The 21,058-nt window shown below is 35.5% G+C and overlaps 1 protein-coding gene and 1 non-coding gene across 2 annotated transcripts; both read left to right on the top strand.

Annotated features, from left to right (window-relative positions):
- The first annotated feature begins 4,902 nt into the window (after positions 1–4,902).
- LOC121260680 (inositol phosphorylceramide glucuronosyltransferase 1) lies at positions 4,903–15,132 on the top strand. The gene is made up of 10 exons (XM_041162634.1): positions 4,903–5,422; positions 6,014–6,134; positions 6,826–7,011; positions 9,352–9,515; positions 11,784–11,891; positions 12,320–12,457; positions 12,558–12,695; positions 12,839–13,121; positions 13,237–13,360; positions 14,747–15,132. Exons 1-10 carry the CDS (start codon positions 5,186–5,188, stop codon positions 14,886–14,888), a joined length of 1,641 nt encoding a protein of 546 aa, XP_041018568.1. The 5' UTR covers positions 4,903–5,185; the 3' UTR covers positions 14,889–15,132.
- Positions 9,964–10,123, top strand: LOC121261743. The gene has a single exon (XR_005939969.1). It is a non-coding gene; the product is annotated as a small nucleolar RNA snoR138 (small nucleolar RNA).
- Positions 15,133–21,058: the final 5,926 nt, after the last annotated feature.

The following is a 21,058-nucleotide window of genomic DNA, read 5'->3' as shown; positions in this document are numbered from 1 at the left end:
TCAATGTTAGTGTTGATATAATCCTCTACTACCGTGGCTCTGGTAATTAATTAGTAGAAGTCTCAAATACGAAGGGATATCTGTCGACTATGGATCCTTAAGTTTAGTCTAAGCTCAAAATATTTGGCCTTCTTTTCCTCATCTACAATTAAATACTCGAGGAAGTAGGAAAAGTAAAAAAATTGGTTCTAATACTCGTCTACTGTCATGTTTCCTTGCACTTAGTCAGCAAATTGTTGTGCACGAGCTTCACGAAGTATGAGAAAAGAAACGTCATTCAAAGAAGGTTTTCTTGAAGTTTTTCCAGGAATTAGGACTCCCTCACCATGCTCTTGTTGTAGGAGTCCTCTGGACGCCCTTTACCATTTGTCCGCCATATCAACTAGGGTGTACATGGCAAACTTTGCTTTATACTTGGTGCAAAAAAAGTGCTCGGAAGATCTTTTCAAGCCTCTCGATCCAATTCTTGACATCCATGGCTCCTTTTCTACCATCAAACGTTGGCGGTTGTTGTTGAGTAAAATGCTCCAACGTGCAACCTACTTGCGGAGCTTTGGGCGCTACCATTTGCCCATCCACCACATTTTGGAATAATATTGTCAATGTAACAACAAGAATCTCAGGGCTTTCACTTTGCCTACCTTTCTTGTTAGAGCTCTGTAGAGAATGTACATTATGTCTAGTAGTAGGGGCCATCTATTCTACATGCATTTAAAGCATTCAATTCAGTCAAGCAATTTAGTCGAGAGAATGAAACCTCAAATATCCCTTTTGCCGAGTGGGATCAACCTTGGGAAGAAGCTGACTTAGGCTTTTCTGCGTATTTTTAAAAGTTCTTAACTCTTAAAATAATTTTCCTCTCTAGTTTTTTCTAAGAAGTCTACAAAATCTTTTAAAGCCTGAGCTATAATACCAACTTTAACAACCCATCCTTCTGGGACTTGTAAAGCTAGGAAATAGATGGTACTAACTCGAACATACATCCTTTGTACTAGGTATAAAATATTCCTTGAATCTAACAACTAAAGCAAAATATTTCATTAAACATAAGCTCTTAAAAATAAAATTTTTCAGAAGAACTTAATAAAACAAGTAAATTGTTTTGTACTACAAATTTCGTTAAAAGATTATAAAGTGAACTCAAAGGTCTTCCTAAATTGCCTCAAGCCTCAACGTCATTGTCGATCATATGATCATCATCCCCGCCCGCAACATCCTCATAGACTTCCCCACTTGGGGTAGGGAAGACAAATAAAATAATTAAAATAAGTTGAATGCTCAGTAAGAATCACATCATGCAATAAACATAATATAAACATAGGGTTCAATTGTCATTATCATTCTTGAGGAAACATTACCTTAGAGCATAAAACATTTACCTTGGAGCATAAAAATGTACTTTTACCTTAGCATTTTAGAAAAATTTTCATTTCCTTAACCTTATAGCATTAATCATTCATTTCCTTTATCCTTATCCTTTATGGTCGTTCTACACTGTTAACTCTCGTGTGTTGGAGTTGGCGACCCTTGCGATCAATAATTCTTCCTGGAGTGACCGGATAAGAACCAAACCTCAAGAATGGTCTAGGTGCACCACTAGTGATGCATTTCGATGTTGCAATCTGTCCCAACCTCAAAGGTACCTTCTTCATCCTCATATAGCCCATTCCTTTTCCTCATCAAGCACATATAGTCATACGTTTTCATTTTCCTTTCTTTTCTTTAACCTTACCTTACCTTACCTTCCCTTTCATTGTTTAAAAATACATAGTTGTACTACATAGTATTCAATCACATCATCATTCATGCAGACTCTAAAATCACTTACAGGTACCATCATCGTAAATAGGATTCATAAATACGGGGTGCCAACAAAGGTTCATACTCATACATACTTTCATAAATACTACGTGTATATATATATATATATATATCTATAGTTTCAAAAGAGACCTTATAGTTTACCTAAAACGATGGAAGAATATGATCATAGTCACCCTTGGTCATTATGTAAATTATGTTAACAGTGTGTCTCCAAGCGTCGAACCTATAATAACTTAAGTAGTGTCATAAGTATTCTCAATCATCATGTGTCATATGAGATCTCAAGATACCTACATTCCTTGGTTATAACCCTTCCCTCACCCTACTCACATTTATCACCTAATACTCATGCCTCTCCATTGCCCAAATCTTTCTTTGCCTTTCCTCGCCTAGCCCTTTCCTCTTCTTTTCCTTGCCTTTCATCACCCAACTCTTCCTCATCTTTCTTCGCTTAAAACGTGAAACTTACATTACTCCATAGCACACATAAGCCTACGTTGCCTCATGCTTATCCCTTACACCATTTTTCCTTGTTTCACTCCACTTTACAAGCTCTAGCCCTAGGTCTTAAAGTTTGTCTAACGGTCTATATGTGTATGTGATAGGAAAGTTCATGAATCTGGGAAGGAACTTACTAATCATAGTGTGTGGTTGCGGGTAAAGATATGACAATCTTTCTTCCTTCATCTCCTTGTTCAGGCGGTCAAGTGATGGTCAACAACCTTTAATTGTACAACTCAATACGACAAAGGTACTTTATGACAACCTTTATCCTCCTCTATTTTTGGTTAACAAAATAGAGTGAGTGAAACATGATTTGTGTGCGTGTTGAACATGGGTGTTGTGTTACCATGACAAAATGGACTTTACCGATGGTTCGTGAACGTCGTATGAATGAGTTATGGTAGCTTCTGATTATCGTGGCTTCTCACAACTCCCTCAGTGTCGAAACATTATTCTTCCTTGTGAGGTTGAGCCAAGATTCACGAATCTCTCAACACAAAGACAAGAAGGTAGTAAGAGAAGAAGAAGAAGAAAAATGTGAAACAACTTAGAACTTTGGAAAATGACTTGTGAAGGAGCAATAGAGATATTTATAGGATGTTGAGTCGGTTGGATAAGCGGCACTACCTATTCCATATGTTACATCGATGTAGTTATCCTAGCAATTGGGATAGGTCACAGTTTGGGTCACATTATGGGCTTTCGTGAGAGTCTAGATATAGCTCTAGACTTCTAGGCTAATCTCTAACCTATATTGTCTTCTAGGCTCGTTTGGAGAGTGAGATGAGATGAAAATTTTGTGAATAGTAGTAAGATAGTTTGTGAATAGTAGTGAGATAGTTTGAGTTGAGTATTTTTTGAGTTTTAGAAAATGAAAGAAAAAGTTGAATCAAAAGTATTATAAAGTTAAAATACTGTTAGAGTAGAGTTTTATAATATTATTTTTGTTTGGAGATTTGAAAAAACTGAATTGTTTTTTAGTTTTTGTATGAAAGTTTGAAAAAATTATGATGATTAGTTTGAAAAAATAGTAATGATTAGTTTGAAAATGCTTGTATTTGAATTATGTTTGGGAAGGAGATGTGATGAGATGATATGATAATTTTGGAATGAGATCTATTTCCAAACAAGCCAAGAAAATATGAAACCTCTAAAAGTTGAAACTGCCCCGTTTGGATACAGAAATGGTTTCATCTCATCTCATCTCATCTCATCATTACAATTTTCTCAAATTTCTACACAAAATATAATAAATAATTCAATTTTTTTAAATCTCAAAAAAATAATAATATTAAAAAAATAATATTCCAATCATATTTTATTCAACTGTAAACTTTCACTTAAAACCATCTTATATCATCTTACTATCCAAATGTAGCTTAGTCTTTTCTAACTTAGACCAAATTCTAACAATAATAAATCCTAGTGTGTGTGTATATATTTACAACCAACAACCAATCATATAATAAAAATACTCTAATTATTACGTACAATTAACTGGGGTTACAGGTGGGGTGACAGTGATGAAAATGATGTGCTCTGCACATTTCTGAAGTTTGGCTAAGGAAACGAGGAGTTCAGTCTGCCACTTGTGAATGTAGCCCACATGGTGGAAAGCTCCTGCGTATGGTTAGGCGTATTCGAGTTTGTGATCTTTCTTTCCCATGTGTGCTTATTGGAACGTTGCCGTTTGAGTATGATTTTTTGTGAGGTTACCTGCTACTCTTTGAGCACTCCTAGGTTGCCCTTGGGCCCTCCAAAATTTTTGGGTGCTTAGTTGATCTTGCACTGCATTGTTTCTTGTTCACCCCAAATTGCGTTCACGCTACACATTGCTCGCCCATTGTATTCCTATTGCCCTTACCATATTGTACTCATTTATCTATACTCGACCATGTCGTTGTACACACGAAACATCATATTGCCTATCTATCCTTTACTTGCCCAATGTTAATCTTGCATGCCCTTTAGACTTTTAGTTGCCTTGCCTTTGCTCGCCCAAGGTGATCCTTACTCCATTTATTCATTACTCTTTTCTTGAATCTTTTTCTGCTGAGGGTCGCACTTGTCGCACTTGTCGCACTATTTGTTCACCTAGGCTTTTGCTCGCCTAGACTATTTTGGCAAGGCTTTTGTGTCTGAGATGTTGAATCTCTTAGATTGTGTTTGGATAGTGAGATGATCTCAAATATTCTGTAAATAGTAATGAAAAAGTAGTGAAATTTAATGATAAAATATTGAATAATTACGAATAATAATAAAAAGTAGGTGAAAATAATGATAAAATAATCAATAGTTCATTCCACTATTCAAACGGAGTTTAGTCTTATGTGAGGAGTTCCTACCTTCGAAGGGCATTGTTCTACACAATGAATATAATTAAGTTACTTTATTAAAAAAAATAATTAATCTTACAAACTACTACCATCAATTTACATAAAATTATAAAAATTATAAGTTGATATTTTTCCTATTTAAATGAAAGCTATTTTTTTTTTTAAATAAATGAAACCAACTTGATACATATCACCTCATCAACTGTAACGGGTAGTGATAAGTGCTAAGATAAAAAAATCTAATTGGTAGAGATATTTACCATGACTTACAAATAACGTGAACTTACAATGAGCGTGGCCGCCGATGATCGGAGCCGACTTTCAAACTAGGACGACCCATCTATAGTCGGTCAGAGACGTCAAATATGACAGCAACAAAGAGGCGAATAAGATTCAAACCCCTTCCAAACTTTTCTAATCTCTATATACCAACAAAAGGTCCCAGAATCATTTTCTCTTGAAAATTCCTACATTTTCTCGAGAAAATTCGGATCCCCAGATACATTCGAATATTATAGATAATGAAAATATTCTCCGGTCTTTGGCTTTTGCTCGTACTATTTTTCATTTCGCTTCAATCCAAGGCCTCCGCTGAATCTCCGTCCTCGAAGGAAGCCTACGTCACGCTCCTGTACGGAGATGAGTTCCTATTGGGCGTTAGGGTTCTCGGGAAATCGATTAAGGACACTGGATCGAAGAAGGACATGGTGGTTCTGGTCTCTGATGGTGTCTCGGACTATGCTAAGAAGCTTCTCCAGGTACCGCTTTTTGTTTGGTTTTAGAGAAAAATCGAGCTGTGAATACGAAGCTTAGTAAATTATGTCTCTCACTCTCTTTATTTTTTAAATTAAACTTCTATTCTTTAGTTTCTATTTCGTTAGTGAGAAAATTGGGGAGAAGAAAGGACGCAGAATTTTGCAGCCCAATATTCTTTAATTTTTTTTCCTCAACTTTGCATCCCGGTATTCTTTGATGACCCCGTTTTGCTAAAGATTTCAAGTCTACTAATTTTTGTTAATAATCGTGGTAGGCTTTAGCTGACTTTTTTGGGTTATTATATGAAGAATGTGTCAGTAAGATGAAATCGATATAAGATACAAATATTAGATATTATGTATTTCTTTCATTTGAGCGAGATTGAGAGTTAAGAGTGTAACTGTCTTTATGTCTAGAGGACTTATAAACCATTTGGAATGCTTTCTTTTCAGAATTTTGGTTGCTCGCAATGAAAATGCTTCTGCACAGTTTTGATGAGTTAAAGATATAGAGTTTTGGTTAAGACTTGGATTTAGCTTATTTTTAACTTATTGAATTTATTTGCTGTTGGGTTTTGGCGGAATATTGTGCAGGCTGATGGGTGGCTAGTGGAGAAGATTAGTTTATTGGCAAATCCTAATCAAGTGCGGCCGAAGAGGTTTTGGGGTGTCTACACGAAGCTTAAAATTTTTAACATGACTAACTACAAGAAAGGTAAAAGCTTTTGCTTTATTGTTCATTACATTTGGTTGCTTAGGAAAAATTGAGGAATTATGAAGGGCACAGAGTCTTATCTAAGTTTTGTTTTTTTATTTAAAATGGGCAATCTTTGACTGGCTCTCCTGGCCATCGAAACACAGATGGGTTGAACAAAAGGTTGTGGGACACAACCAATTGATAATATATTGGATAATAAATTTCCATTTTATCCCTGCTAATAGATCTACTCATGCACATCAGATCATGAACGCCCTTCATGGGAAAAGGCTTTCAGTTATACAAATTAATGAGTTATTTCATTTTAAGGCTTTTACCACATTGATGTTATATTTGTCGGGACCTTGTTTTCGGACACCCAGTGCCAATAAAAAAAAATTGTGAGGCGAAGATATTTACAAATATGGAACATGTTAGCATAACTTATTATGCATCTTTGCGTAGCAAATCGGAAACCTCAATTCAGGCCAGTTATTGATTATTGATTGAGTCGGGTTTTTCCTTTGATCTCCCATGGTGTGACGAATCTAAGATGGAGAATTTTTAGTTCATTGACTCTCCAACACTCATAGTGGTCCAAGTGAGGTTATTTCCAGATACATGAGATGTGGGTTCATTTCCTTTTTTGCTATTAGGACTAATTTGGCACGTCTTTTAACAGTTTGATTGATGAAATTCAATTTTGCAGTTGTATACCTTGATGCGGACACTATTGTGGTGAAAAGCATTGAGGATCTGTTCAAATGTGGAAAGTTTTGTGCTAACTTAAAGCATTCTGAGAGGCTGAATTCTGGAGTGATGGTACTCGAACCATCTGAAACTATATTCAATGACATGATGAGCAAAGTTACGACCTTGCCTTCTTACACTGGAGGTAAGGCATTTCTTTGTGCATTGCTTTTGCTGTTAAACAAGTTCTATTTTTAACCCTCTCTAGTAATCTTTTTTGCTTTTAATTGATCTTGATGATTTTGTGGTTAATTTTATAGTTGGAAGATATGGGTTATAGATTTTGTCTGATTTGTTAATAAACAAATCGCTGGATTCACATCTATATGCTTAATTCAACCAATTTGTGGAAAAAAACATGAGCTTCCAAGTCTAATTTGCTTTTCATGGCAAAGAAATCTAGTTCAACTTCATGTTACAATGTAGCAAATCAACCCCTAGGGGTTGGCTCAAGTGGTAAAGGCCTTAGGCTTAGGGGTATGCTCCCCCCAAGTCTAAGGTTCAAATCCCCTTGAGTGCAAGCAATCCTAGGGGCAATCGGATTAGGGGATTTTCTCCCTGAATTACCCGAGGTGCACTTGCGGGAAACTCATTGTCGAGGGCCTGTGTACCCCCAGGAATAGTCAAAACATTGTTCCCAGACACCCGGTGCCAATAAAAAAAAAAAAAAAAAAAAAAAAACAATGCAACAATTCAAAATAGTGTTGTTGCTAAGTTGACCTTATTACAAATTGTACTGTGGATATCTTTGATGTGCTAGTTTTTGTTATATTCATATGCAGTGTCTTAGTGCAGTTAATAAATTAATTTATTTGATAAGTAATGGAATTGTATTAGAAGCACAAAGGAAAGACCAACTAGCAAGAAGAAACAAAGAGCAAAAATATGTTTAGTTTAGACAACTAGAGAATTGGGAGCCATGTTGAGTAGCTATCCAAACATAGAGGATGGGTGCTAAAAGGATAGCTTTATTTTTGTCACTGTCATCTCTCAGTCTTCAAAAGTTTTAGTTGTGATCTTTCCAAGTATGCCACATAAACCATAGGGGAGCTACCCTTCAAGCTTCTAAATTTCCATGATCTAGTGATTCTGCCAACATACCGAAAACTCCACTCGTTGGGGAGTTTTTGTTGGTTACCATCCAAAGATAAATTATTTTTTTTATCAGTAAATATGAATTTTATTAAAAATAGGTGAAACCAAGTACACGAGACATATATAAGAACCACACCTATGCATGACTGTCAAAAGATACAAAAAAATCATGTACGTTCATGCCATTAAAATCTATTACAATTGACCAATGGAATAATGTATGAAGAAAAAAAAGTTTTAATCTCGTCCACTGTCCGTTCACGATCCTCTACTCTGACCATTCCTCTCCATCCATATACACCACCATAGGCAAATCGGTTTCATCTTCCACATCGCTTCGATTTGAGAATTACCTTGAATGCCTTAAAAGTCAACGACCCTTCTTGGCATTACCTAAACGAGTCCCACTCTAGGAAAGATATCATTCCATAAGCTCATGGCTACATCACAATGCAATAATAGGTGATCCACAAACTCCCCACTTTTCTTACCCATATAGCATCAATCCAATACAATTAATCGGCGTTTTCTTAGATTATCTAAGGTAAGAATCTTCCCTAGTGAAGCTGTCCGTATAAAAAGAAAGCTTTTAGGGGGGCCTTAGTCTTCCATATGTTCTTCCATGGGAATGCTCTTGTAGAGTGTGTCATGAGGGACTTGTAGTATGATTGTGCAGTAAAATCCCCCTTCTTGGACTGTGACCACATAATCTTATCCGCTCCTCCAGTCACTCGACAAATATACACAAGGTTGAAGAAGTCTGTAAATGTGTCAATTTCCCAATCTTGGGCTGCTCTAAGGAAAGTGATATCCCTCTTGAGAGATGAGTCATCTCAAGTGGTGAGGGATAAATCTTTGAGGTTTTTATCCCTCTTCAATGTGCTTCTTCCCTAGTTGACTCTTCATTTTTGTGTAAGTGCATTTGGAGAAACAAGGTGCCTTTGAATGTTTTATTTTAAATTTGGTTGGCAACCTTAGGAAAGATCTTAGCAAATTTCTTTATTTTTTTTTCATCTGTAAACAAATTTTTATTGATCAAAAGAGTAGGCAAAAGCCCAAAACAAATAATAACATGAGGATGCATATTGTTGCACCTTCGATGGTATATGAAGTCAACTAAGTAGTTGCACAACAACTAGAGTACTCAATTTTTCATTTGAGATGCTTGAGTGGTCTTGCACCATGGGTCTTTACAGAAACTGTACTTCAGTGTGTAAATGGAATTTTCCTCATGTTAACTCATTTGAGTTTCTCTTTCGTATGCTTCCTATGTATCTAGGCTACGCATATTTACTTGATCCAAATAAACTTTATTTTACTTATAAAAGGAATTGTATATATTTATAGCTTGATCTTATTTCCAGCTCTTTTTTTTTTCTCTCTCTGACAGGAGATCAGGGTTTTCTGAATTCATATTATACTGGATTTCCAAATGCACATGTTTTTGAGCCAAATTTATCCCCGGAGGTGTTGAAATCCAGACCAGTTCCTGAAATGCAGCGCCTGTCCACTCTATATAATGCAGATGTTGGTCTTTACATGCTTGCAAACAAGGTATGTTGGGTTTTTTTTTTTTTTTTTCGGTGTGGGGGGGGGGGGGGGGGGGGGTCTTTATTTCAGGCAAATTAGCTACTACTTAATGTTTTCACTACGCTATGGTGATGGTGCTATTTCCTTGTGCTTTTGCTCTCAATATATCAAGTACTTCAAGACTTAGTATTCACTTAATTTAATTGCATCAGCTGCAAGTTAATTTCTTAATGCAAACATCTCTACCATGCTTAGTGCTGGTGAATGCACTAGACGCACTTGACCACAAATGCCACCTAGAGCCTAGGCACAAAGCACCAAGAACAAGCGCACACCTGATTGAAGAATAGAACATTTTTGAAGATGTATAATAACAAAAAATCCATAAAATACAATAAAACAAGGTTTGAAATTTAGTTGGTATGCAGCATGAAAATCAAGTAACCAACTAATACATAAAATTTAAACATAGTTTGCCTCTAGAATAACCAGACGTCGAAAAAAGGAAACTTGAAATATGACGCCATTTGGTTCAGACAGGGGCATACAGCAAGTAAACCGAAGCAGTTTGAGGGAAAGGGACGCTTTTATGTAGCTCTTCATGTTCCTTTCCTAGATAGCTTTGGATATTTTAAATTTTCCCATTTTGTTTTCTTGAAAAAATTAAAACATAGCATTTTATGTATAGTTCTCTTTTTCTTTGCTGAATATACACATTGATGATATTTGATAGTTATAATCAAATTAAAGTACATGGTTGAATTAAAATATACCCTAAAGGCCATGACCAAGAAAGTTCAAGAATTATAAGTATTGACTTTTATGCTAATATGAGCAATCAAATATCAACCTGTCTAGAAAACCCACTTGGACTATTATTGGTCAAAGCATACACATTACATATGACAGCATTTGGCGCCATGATCCATAAATTATTTTCAATATAAACTGAATACTTAGAATATTGTTTACATCCTTTTCTGGGTCTTGAACTAATACTTCATAATTTTATAAAAATTACGAAAGCACACTTTTCTATCCTTTAAGCTTGCACAAAAGGCGTGCTAATGCGTGCGCTTCACTTTTGGTAAGCAAAGTGGTTTGGCCTAGGTTCTTTGCGCTTAAGCTTTTACCAATACTGATCATGCTAAGATGTACCTTTTGATTATGGCATATAGATTTTATATTATCTTAACCCCACTGTGCAGGGACCTTGCCAAAGTATGGATCTTTTTAATTTAGATAACACTATGCTTATATTTATACCAGAAGTTTAAAGGTCTATCTTCTCCTCAATACCCCACCCTCCACATGCATCTCCTTTTACTTCATTAGACATGATGTAGTGCTTTCGACTTGGTTGAGTATGGGAGCTATCTGCAATTTTTTACCTGTGGACTTTATGTATACAGAAAAATCTACTGTTATGCTAGTTATTACATTCTTTCAAAGAGGATAGGTCTTTTTTATAGTCTACCAGGATTTTTATAGCGTGATTGCAAATTTTGGATATTGCATGTCCCCGGCTGTTTGTAATTCAAGAGAGTGACTATTCAACTTGAAGGGGTGTAAATATATAGAAACCTAAATTATCTTATCCCAAGTTAAACCATGAAAAGATTGCTATTTGTTGGAACAAATTACCAGATCAATGTCTGTTGGATAACCTAAGGATGTTATTTATATTGAGTACTCATTTCTTAAAAACAAATCATATGTTTTCTGCTGCTCTATAATGGGATATTGGAAAATTTCACAGCGGTTGGATTTTATTTTACTGGATTGTGAGATCTCTAGCTGATTGCTGTTTCATTTTGCAGAGGCAGAGGACATGTGGCCCCCTTTTGGTTTTTTATTAGTGATTTAAATGCGGATGCTAAATGAAAAAATTGGGGTTTTTTATATACAGTGAAGGCTTAAATTGCTCCAATAGGATTTAAAGAATTAGATAGATGAGAATATAACTAGCTCTATGCACCAGAATCTGCATTGGCAGCTGTGGGGGGTTTTGGTGGATTAATGTAGTCCAAATGAATAATAAGTTTATGTGACGAGATGGCGAACATGTTAACATTCCTATATGAGTGTTCTAGGACTTGTAAAGAACAGTTTTCATCTACTAGGGGTGTTGTGCATATGCACTTATCGTTCTATTGATGCCTTTTTATGTGAAAAGCGTTATAACTTTGTTGACTGATGGAGTGTTGACTAAGTTTTCTTTTTATGTACTTTTGTTATGTATACAGTTTTCCTACATAAGTTGTCTAATCTTTTTTTAAATTGTATATGCAGTGGATGGTAAATGAGAGTGAACTCTGCGTTATTCACTATACACTTGGCCCCCTTAAGCCTTGGGACTGGTGGACATCTTGGCTGTTGAAACCTGTTGATGTCTGGCAGGTATCAGCTTCAGATTCTTTTACCAAATTATTTAAATTTTCTGATTTTCTATTTTAATTTATCAGTTCTCTATCCATCTTTACAAGTAACTGTTATCTCGCTTGTTTCTAAAAATTTTTAGGGAGTTTTTGTCTTTTTTCTTGAGAGAGGAATGGGAGTTCTTTTTTTTTTTTTTTTTTTTTTTTTTTTTTTTTTTTTTTTTTCTAGTTACAAGGGATATCTGCGCCTCTGAATTGGCATGCTATTCCACATGATGTGGGTGGGTGGTATAGGAAGAAGAGAAAGTGCACCTGCTAAGTATTTATTATTCAAGATGGTTTGTTATTAAGTTGTAATTACTGTCTTATCTAGTGGCAGAGGATTACATTAATATTCTGCGACTTCTATATGTTCTTTATTTATTATTATTTTGTTTGCTTATGTTGCAGAATGTTAGGGAACAGCTTGAGGAATCCCTTCCTGGAACTAGAGGGGGCGGAAATCCTAATGATGACCTTCTTGTCAAATTTCTTTTTCTACTGCCGCCTTTTGCTTTACTCTTTTGTTATTATCAGTCTTTTCTTCAGGTCAGCGCTTACATGTTGTATCATCACCATTATCTTTTATCAAGCATACAACGAAATGATTATTGTTCTTTGGATCTAATGTTTTGTTATGTTTATACAGACACGGGAGTACTTTGGTTCATTTTGTAGAAGTTCATTGTGCGATAGCATCAGACATATGTACTACAAAATTAGATATGGTGGATCACTTAGTTATAGTGGTGTTTCTACATCATCGACCATCAGTTCCAACCATCAGGTTAGTTTCAGATTGCTTTCATATCTAAGCTTCTCTTTTTTATATAAAATGAAGTTATACTCTTGAACTTCTTGCGCTTAGTTGTGCAATTGCTCCATCTATATTTTGTCTTTGTTGATATTTTTTGTTGTGATCTTAAACAGTTCTCTAATGGTGCGAACACCAAGGTGCCTATTTATTTGGGTGGAATATCTGTCTTTGTCTGTTTTGTGGCGGCTGCAGTGTCGCTTGCACTTGCTCTAGCAATTGTGCCTCGTCAAGTGATGCCATGGACTGGTTTGCTCTTGATGTATGAATGGACATTTACATTGTTCATTCTTCTATTTGGAGGTTATCTGTATTTGGTTTCGATATGGGGGAAGACAAGAGCTGCGGTGGGATCCTTCTCCTCTGATCCTGAATCTCTTGATTATGATTCTGGAAAAGGTTTGTTGGCTTGAAGTAGCTATGTATATCTAATTTACATGGTTATGTATGACTTGCTCCCATTAGTTCCTTGTTTATACTATTATGGAAATTCATTGATGGTTGTGTGTTGCAGGTCATCACCGGCAAGGATTGCCCTTTGATGTTGCGACATGGCATTATGGGTTGGTGATGGCCTTTTTGGCTGTTGCTGGCCCATCTTTACCGTGTCTTTTTGGGATCACTGCTCTTTTTGCTAGGTAATTTGGTTGAGCGTAGTGCTGATTATTGTCATCATTAATGTCTTGCCTTCCTTTTTTCCTTCTTCCATGAAAATAATGAGAAACAAAATCATGCAACCATAATTTTAATGGTATTCATAACTCAAGAAAAAAATGTAAAAAGAATCATGGAATTTACTTGGTAGGATTCACCTGGACCTGGTCTGCCCAGCCTGTTTGGAAATGGGCGGGCAACCCGCCCTTTACATGGGCCCAGTGGGCAGATCTGTACTTTTAAACATGTATAGTGCGTAGGTAGCAGGTAGAATGCCTGCCTGCCCACTTATATGTATATATTTAAAACGACCCTAAACTTCTTATCTTTCGGCTGCCCACTCCTTCTCTCTTCTCATTTCTTCTTCTCTTTGAGTTGGTTTGGACCTGTGCAATAGAAGCTTGTTAATCGTGCCAATGTGAAAGAGTGTTTATATTAATATCGAAGAATCAAACATGACAAGAGGGTGGTGAGATTTGCTGGGTGGTAGAGGTTACAAGTAAAGACATGGTTATTAGTGGGGCAAATGGGTAAATGTCCCTAGATATGGTCCTATGCATTGAGTTGAGATATTTTGCTTCTACTGTAGAGACAAATGGCTCACTTTGACTTCCATATTCATAATACCTTGCATTAAATTTAGAATTTTGTGTCCATGAAGCTAATTATCTTTCTTGCACCTTTCATTCTTTCAAGAACTACTTTTTATTTAATACTTCTGAGTCATTACTTAACGAAGAAATATTTAATTCACTTTTACTGAAGGATACATAAAAAATCATTGGATGTTCTTGCATTTGTTCTAACTTCATGTAGAGCTCATCTCCTTGGCAAAAAGGAGTGCTTAGCTTACTAACTTAAGTTTTTTTTTTTCTTTTTCTTTTTTTTTTTTTTTTCCTTCTTTTGTTGAATTTTTTTCCTCTCCTTTCAAGTAAATAATAGGGAGGCTGTAGGTGACTTGTTAACCCGCAATTTCAACGAGGCATTGCTTCTTATATATAATTTGTATACTCATTACTCATGCCTTTATGTAAATGTAGAAGCCAATCACATTCTTTTCTTTTTTTTTTTCTTTTTTTTTTTTAATGTGTGTAAACCTCTTTGCTCCCCTCTCTCTGCTCCAATTTCTCTCTATCTTGTGCCCTTTTGGGAGGCTTGTTAAACTGCATTAATTCTTCCAAATATGTTGTTATTCTCCTTGATCACAAAGCAAGTTAATGATTATGTACATAATTTTCTCTCTATATGATTGTCTGAAAATATTAGTGGCAGACTTGTGTTCTTCTGTTTAATTTGTTCTTGCTTGGCATTCCATCAGTCAAGCCCCACAGAAAATTAAAAGAGTAATCAAGAAAGAGTTTTTTAAACAGGTTAGCTTTGATGGGTGTGGGAGGACTGGTTTTGGCATCTTTCATGACTTACTCTTCAGAGCATCTTGCAATTAGAGCATTCTTGAAAGGCTTGGAAGACAGAGGCAATACACGAAGTAGGAGCTTATGTTTCTTATGTTGATCAGTGACACTTTCAAAAGATGTAAACTATTGCCAATGTCCGTCACTTCTAATTGTAATTTATTTGGCATATGGTGGCCCTATGCTTGATTTGTAAAATTGTTGTGGCCAAAATTTTCAATTTAGAAATGTATTTTTCCCTGAGGTTTTTTTAATATTCTTTTTGAAATTGATCAAAGTTTTAAATGTTTGTTACACAACTAAATTTTCAATCAATGAAGATGGAGGTGTATTATAGTTTCCAATATTTATTGTTAGAGCGGTGCTATCTTGTCGCCTGAAGGTGCCCATTCATTGTATTGCCCAGTGCAAATTACATTTTTTTTTTTACTTTTTATTTCAAACATTTTTTAAACATGTTTAAATATTTTTAAAAAATAAAAAATAAAAAAAATATAAATACGTTAATTGTCACTTTTTTAATTATTAAAAAAAAATTAAATACATGACCGATGAAAATGAGAGGGTAAATTGAGGAAGTATGGAAGCATTATTCTTATTTTTATGATGTACTGAAATACGTCAAGTTCTTTTTCGGTAGGATGGCTTTGCTGCTTCAGTTTGCAATCATGCTATCTTGCATGATCTTGTATTTTGGGTGCTCAAGATTCACATTTTAAACCTGTTGAGAATGGTAACAGGATTTCCAGGAGTTGATCGTACAAGCTTTAGATGGAGCCAAGTTTCAAGCCTAATGGGGATTCCGTCGCTTCTAAATTCAAAGGAAATCTATGCAACTGAAAGAGTATCTAAAGATAGAATTTTTTTTTTAGGCTAACGTGCATAAATGAATTCATTTATTACAATCAAAGCAAAAAATATTTTTCTAAGAAGGTAGCAATTCGGCATCCTATTTTCTTTTCAATTTATCTCCTTATTTTTCTGTGGCTTGAAATCTATGGTGTGAGTTCTATATAGGTTTGATGGTAGAAGTAAGACTACTCAACCAAGCTAAATTTTATTCCAGTGCTCGGATAATCAGGTTTTGGTAGCGGTTATCGGTCTAAGTTTAACTAGGCTGATAATTGGGTACCAGGTTTTATTTTTAAAAAAATAGGTTTAGCTACAAAACACTATTTTTTGATACTTATCGTTAACCTAGATGATTAGATTTCTCCCAGACTGCGATAAATCTCTCTCTTTCTCGCCGAAACCCTAGCTTCTCTAAAATCTTCTGTCGTCATTTCTCTCTCTCTACACATTTCGATCATCACCTTTGACAGACACTGTCACTAGCCTTGTCTTAAATTCCTCTCTCTCCGGTTTATCTCTCGTCGGTTTCTAGAAAACTCCCAATAACCTAATAACCCTTTGAACACAAACATGTATGTACTCGATCGGGTTTTTATTTTATTTTATTTTTTATTTTTTTGTCAATGTAAAAGTATAAAACTATAACAGCTTGTATAGATAATTTGGAATGGATCATTCTTTGCAAATTTGCCATATATCAATTGAGGACGTTTGGATGCGCTAGTGATGTTTTCGGATTTCCAAAAATTCTAAAATTCCCTTGTTCAGATCGCTATACCCGATTCTTTTCTTATTTTTTCCGTCATAAAGTTTTTTTTTTTTTTTTGTAAGTCTGGGTTGAGCTATAGTACCGTTATTATTTGGAACCAATTTACATTTCAAGATGATATGAGTACAGAATCTGTTGCTACCTTCTAGTGGTAGAACATGCTTACTCATCTCAAAGAATAAATCTTCACAACCTCCTCACACTCCACATTTTTTTTAATTTTTATTATTATTTTATATGAATAATGAATAGAAAATTTGAAATAATTTAAAAAGAATAAACTCAAAAACATTTTAAAAAAAATGTTAAAAAATTTAAAAATTTAAAAAAATATAGAGTGTGGAGTGTGGTGGAGGTTGTGTAGCAAAACTCTTTTACTTCACCCTGCATACTTATTCAATATGAAGATGTGTAATTATTTGTGTACTGCCCATGATCATTCCCCACATCTTATATTTTTTCTTTGTATAGCCAGCAAAGAGGAGTCATCTATAAACCTAATTTTTTCATAACTTCCCTCGTTTTCGGTTTACTTAGTTTTTGTTTCTATAACTATACTTCCATATTGTTTTCTTTATCTCATTATGATATTTATTTTTCTCATTGTTGATTTTTTTGGTGGTTTGTTATTTATTACTCAGATGGAAGAAAATACATTAAGTTGTAATGTTGGTACAGTACAGGGGGTGGTGACGACTCTTCTATTCCAGTGGATGTGGAGGAGTGTGGGAGTCTTCCAACACATTCATACACATTTATCATTCGGTAGTATGAGAACACTTTACTAAAGTGGAGCTTATTGACCATGATAATCTAAAAGCTTAGTACAATTATTCCGCTAAACTATTCAATTGCTACTATGAGAATGGTACTTCATCCATAATGCACCACCTCTACAATGCTTGTGAAACTTCTTCTCTTACACTTAAGAGGGATGTAGAGGGAAGAGTGTGTAGTCCACAACGACTATTGAAGTATGATCTTGAAAAACTTAGGATGTCAATTACTAAATTTTTTATTAGGTATGAATTATCTTTTAGGCTTGTGGTGCACGATGGATTAATAGATTATATGGTTGATTTGGAGTCTAGATTTACATTGCCATCCCGAACTACTTTACAAAGGGATTGGGTTAAGTTGTATTATGAAGAAAAGATAAAGTTGAAGAAGTTATTGGGTGGTCAAAGGATTTGTCTTACTATCAATACTTGGACATCAGCAAAAAATTTGAATTACATTTGCATTATCCACATTTCATTGATTGCAATTGGAGATGCATGAGAAAATCCCTAAGTTTTGTCAAATTCCTTACCATAAGGGCAAAACTATTGTGAGTGTGTTGGACTTGGGATTGCATGAGTGGGGGATTGATAAAGTTTTGACCATTACCATTGATAATACCTCCTCTAATGATGTTGATATTGATTACATGAGGGATAGGATAACAGACAATAATTATATAATATTGGGTAGTGAATTTCTTCATATAAGGTATGATGCCCATATATTAAACTTGATTGTTATAGATGACTTGAAAGATGTTTATGACTTTGTAACAAAAATTAAGGATGTCGTCAAATATGTGAAGTCTTCACTAACAAGATTTGCCAAGTTCAAGGCTTATGCGGTAAGGAAAAAGATTGATGATGATCTGCTTGAATGTTCCTACGAGATAGAGCTTCATGTATTTAAAGTTGAGTACTGCTAAAAAACATAAACAAGTATTTAAACAATGTGTATGAGGATGCTCAGTTCGTGAACTCTGCTTGTGATGATTGGAAAAATGCATAAAATTTTGTAGAGTTGCTAAGAGTTTTTTATGATGTTGCATTGGCATTCCTACTTCTCTGTATATGCTGCAAATGTGTATTTTCAAAATTTGTGCATAATTGAAGATGTATTTTGAGGCCCAACGCAAAACCGTTAAGCTCGGCCCACAAGTGCTAAACGCACCGTTTTGGACCCCCCAGGGTTTTGGTTTCCCTTTCCTTCCCCTTGTCCCAACGTCTCTCTCTCTCTCTCTCTCTCATTTTCCCCTCTTATGTGCAGACCCACCTCGATGGCTCTCTCTCTGCCTTCCTCCATTTCTCTCTCTCTTTCTCTCTCATTTTCCCCTCTTATGTGCAGACCCGCCCCGATGGCTCTCTCTCTGCCTTCCTCCATTTCTCTCTCTCTTTCTCTCTTTCTCTCTCTCCACTACGTCTCTTGGTAGCCAACCTAGTGACAACATATTGCTACCCTCCATCCTAGGTTTCCATCTTCGCTCGTCGTCGGTAAGCCATCTCTCCTCCACCATCTCTTTCTCTTTGTCTCTATTTGGTTCTCCATCTCTCTTGGACTCTCTTTCTTTTCTCTCCTCTCCCTCTGTTTTAGCATGGCGCCGCCATCCACCGTTTTAGTTAAGGTCATGGTGAGTGTCGCAGATCCTTCCCCCTCTTGATCTAAAGGGTCATAAAGTTAGGTTTTGAAAACCTAACCTAAGCCGCCCTCGGTTTCCTGTCAGCCACCATCATTGCCTCGTCGTGCCAACACTACATAGGCGACGATGGGATCCTCTGTAATGGCCAGAAAGAATGAATTTCTTTAGAAGTTAGAGAACTTTGCAAAAAGATTTCACGAATTGAGCAACCAAATAAGTTTCAGTCTATTAGCATAGTTAGATCTTAACTTGCTATGGTGATAGAATTGTCTTTCTATTTAGTTAAGACACTTAGGAGCATACGTTTGCAAAACAAATAGCACCATTAGTCTTGGATGATTATTTAGGATTATATGGTGCAATAATATGTTTTCCAGAAGAATAGTAATCAAGAGTGCCTTTTTATTTAATCAATGCACTTAGGAGTCAAATTTTGTGAAACGAATTGCACCACAGACTTGAATGATTATTTATAATTTTATGGTGCAATAATATTTTTCGCAATTGTTTGAGTGAATAGGATAGTGCCATGTGACACCTAGTTCAAACAATTATCAAATCACCATGTAGAATATCCAAATCCCATTAGAATCACTATGATTACTTTTGGATGAACACGCGGCACAATCCTAACCATTCATTGGAACAGTAATAGGACAATTGTCACCTAGAGACTTAGGTCTAGTTTGTTTGAAAACAATATCATCTCATCTAATCATTACAACTTTTTCAAACTCTCAAACAAAATACAAAAAAAATCAACTTTGTCAAATCTCAAGACAAAGATAATATTAAAAAAATTATATTCTAACAATATTTTATTCAAATTTCAAATTTCAGATCATCTCATATCATCTATGTAACCAAACGAGGCCCTAAGTATGATGGAATGGAGGGAAAATCAAGTCATCTGATCTTGCCATCTATGCAAACACTATTCCAACCTACCAAAACGCTTTTTTGTCAACGAAAATAGGGCTTCGACACTATTGAAATCCCAAACCTTTGGAATCCAATCAAAATCCTAAATCACATGTGTTGGATGAAACCATAAACTTGTTTCTGAACCCTAAAGTGGTTGGTTTTGATTAAGAGTTCAATCACTTGAATTAATCACTTGCACATGCTATTAACCACTTGATTATATACTTATACACCGTTAACCGCTCTTTTATATCTTGATAATCACATTGGGCCATGAAAAACTTGATTTGGACTTGATCCAACTGAAACCCTCTCCATACCCTAAATTGAAGCCCATCGGGTAGGCCCATTTTTGGCCCATCAAAAACCACCACTAGCCAAGGCTTCTTGAGGAAACTTCTTCCCCCTTCCAAGGCCAATATATGGCTGAACTCCACTCAAGTGATAGATTCCAATAGTCATTTTATGGGAATAAGAAAGACTACCTAAACTCAAGCCCATCCACTCAGTCAGTTTGGTAGTAAGGGACATCAGTTGTGCAACCCACTTTTCCTCCATCTTTTGGCTGCCTCCCATCCAAGGGTCACTAAAACACCTTATGCCAGTCCTTTACCTAATAACCCATGCCCACGAATTTTCTTTGCACTTCATTTTTTTCCATCACTTGTTTAGAGAGAAATCAAGAGAGCTCTTGCAGCTGATTTCTGGTAGTTTTCACCTTGCATTGCTAGCCCCTTTTAGCCCCTTTTTAAGTCAATTCTCATGACTCAACCTCATGTATTTTGTTCTTTTTTTTATTCTAGTTTAATTTGGCATATGTTGGATAATGTTTCATGGAGTATTGATTAGTGAAACCTTGGTTTGAACAGCAAACATCATAGTGGAGATAGTTTTAATGTTTGTGTAAAACTTAGATATTTTGATGAATGTTTTGGTGAAGTCTTGGGTAGAACTTGCTATGGAAAAGCTAACATGTTAATATACAAGTAGGTTTATATTTATAGCATGTTAATATTTCTATAAAATAGTTTTACATGAGTTGGGAAAGTTAAAAACTGGATGGCTCAAAATAGTTTCTGGTTTGGAAAAGTTGTGGTATTTGGTTATGGAAACTTGATCTAATGGCTTTGAGCTTCATATATGATGTTCTTGAGACTTTAATCTATGTGTTAAGAGTTTATTTTTAGTGAATGGTGGTTTAGATCTTTGATGGAATGATTTTATCATGCAAGTGGTTGCTTAGGACTCAATCTAGAGGCTCTCGAGTATGAGTTATGTTTTAATGAAGTTTTTGCCATGTGATGTT

This window comes from Juglans microcarpa x Juglans regia, chromosome 4D (genome assembly GCF_004785595.1).
Source record: "Juglans microcarpa x Juglans regia isolate MS1-56 chromosome 4D, Jm3101_v1.0, whole genome shotgun sequence".
In the NCBI taxonomy this organism is placed as follows: domain Eukaryota; kingdom Viridiplantae; phylum Streptophyta; class Magnoliopsida; order Fagales; family Juglandaceae; genus Juglans; species Juglans microcarpa x Juglans regia.
Note: the sequence above shows the minus strand (reverse complement) of the source record. Positions and strands in the feature narration are given on the sequence as shown.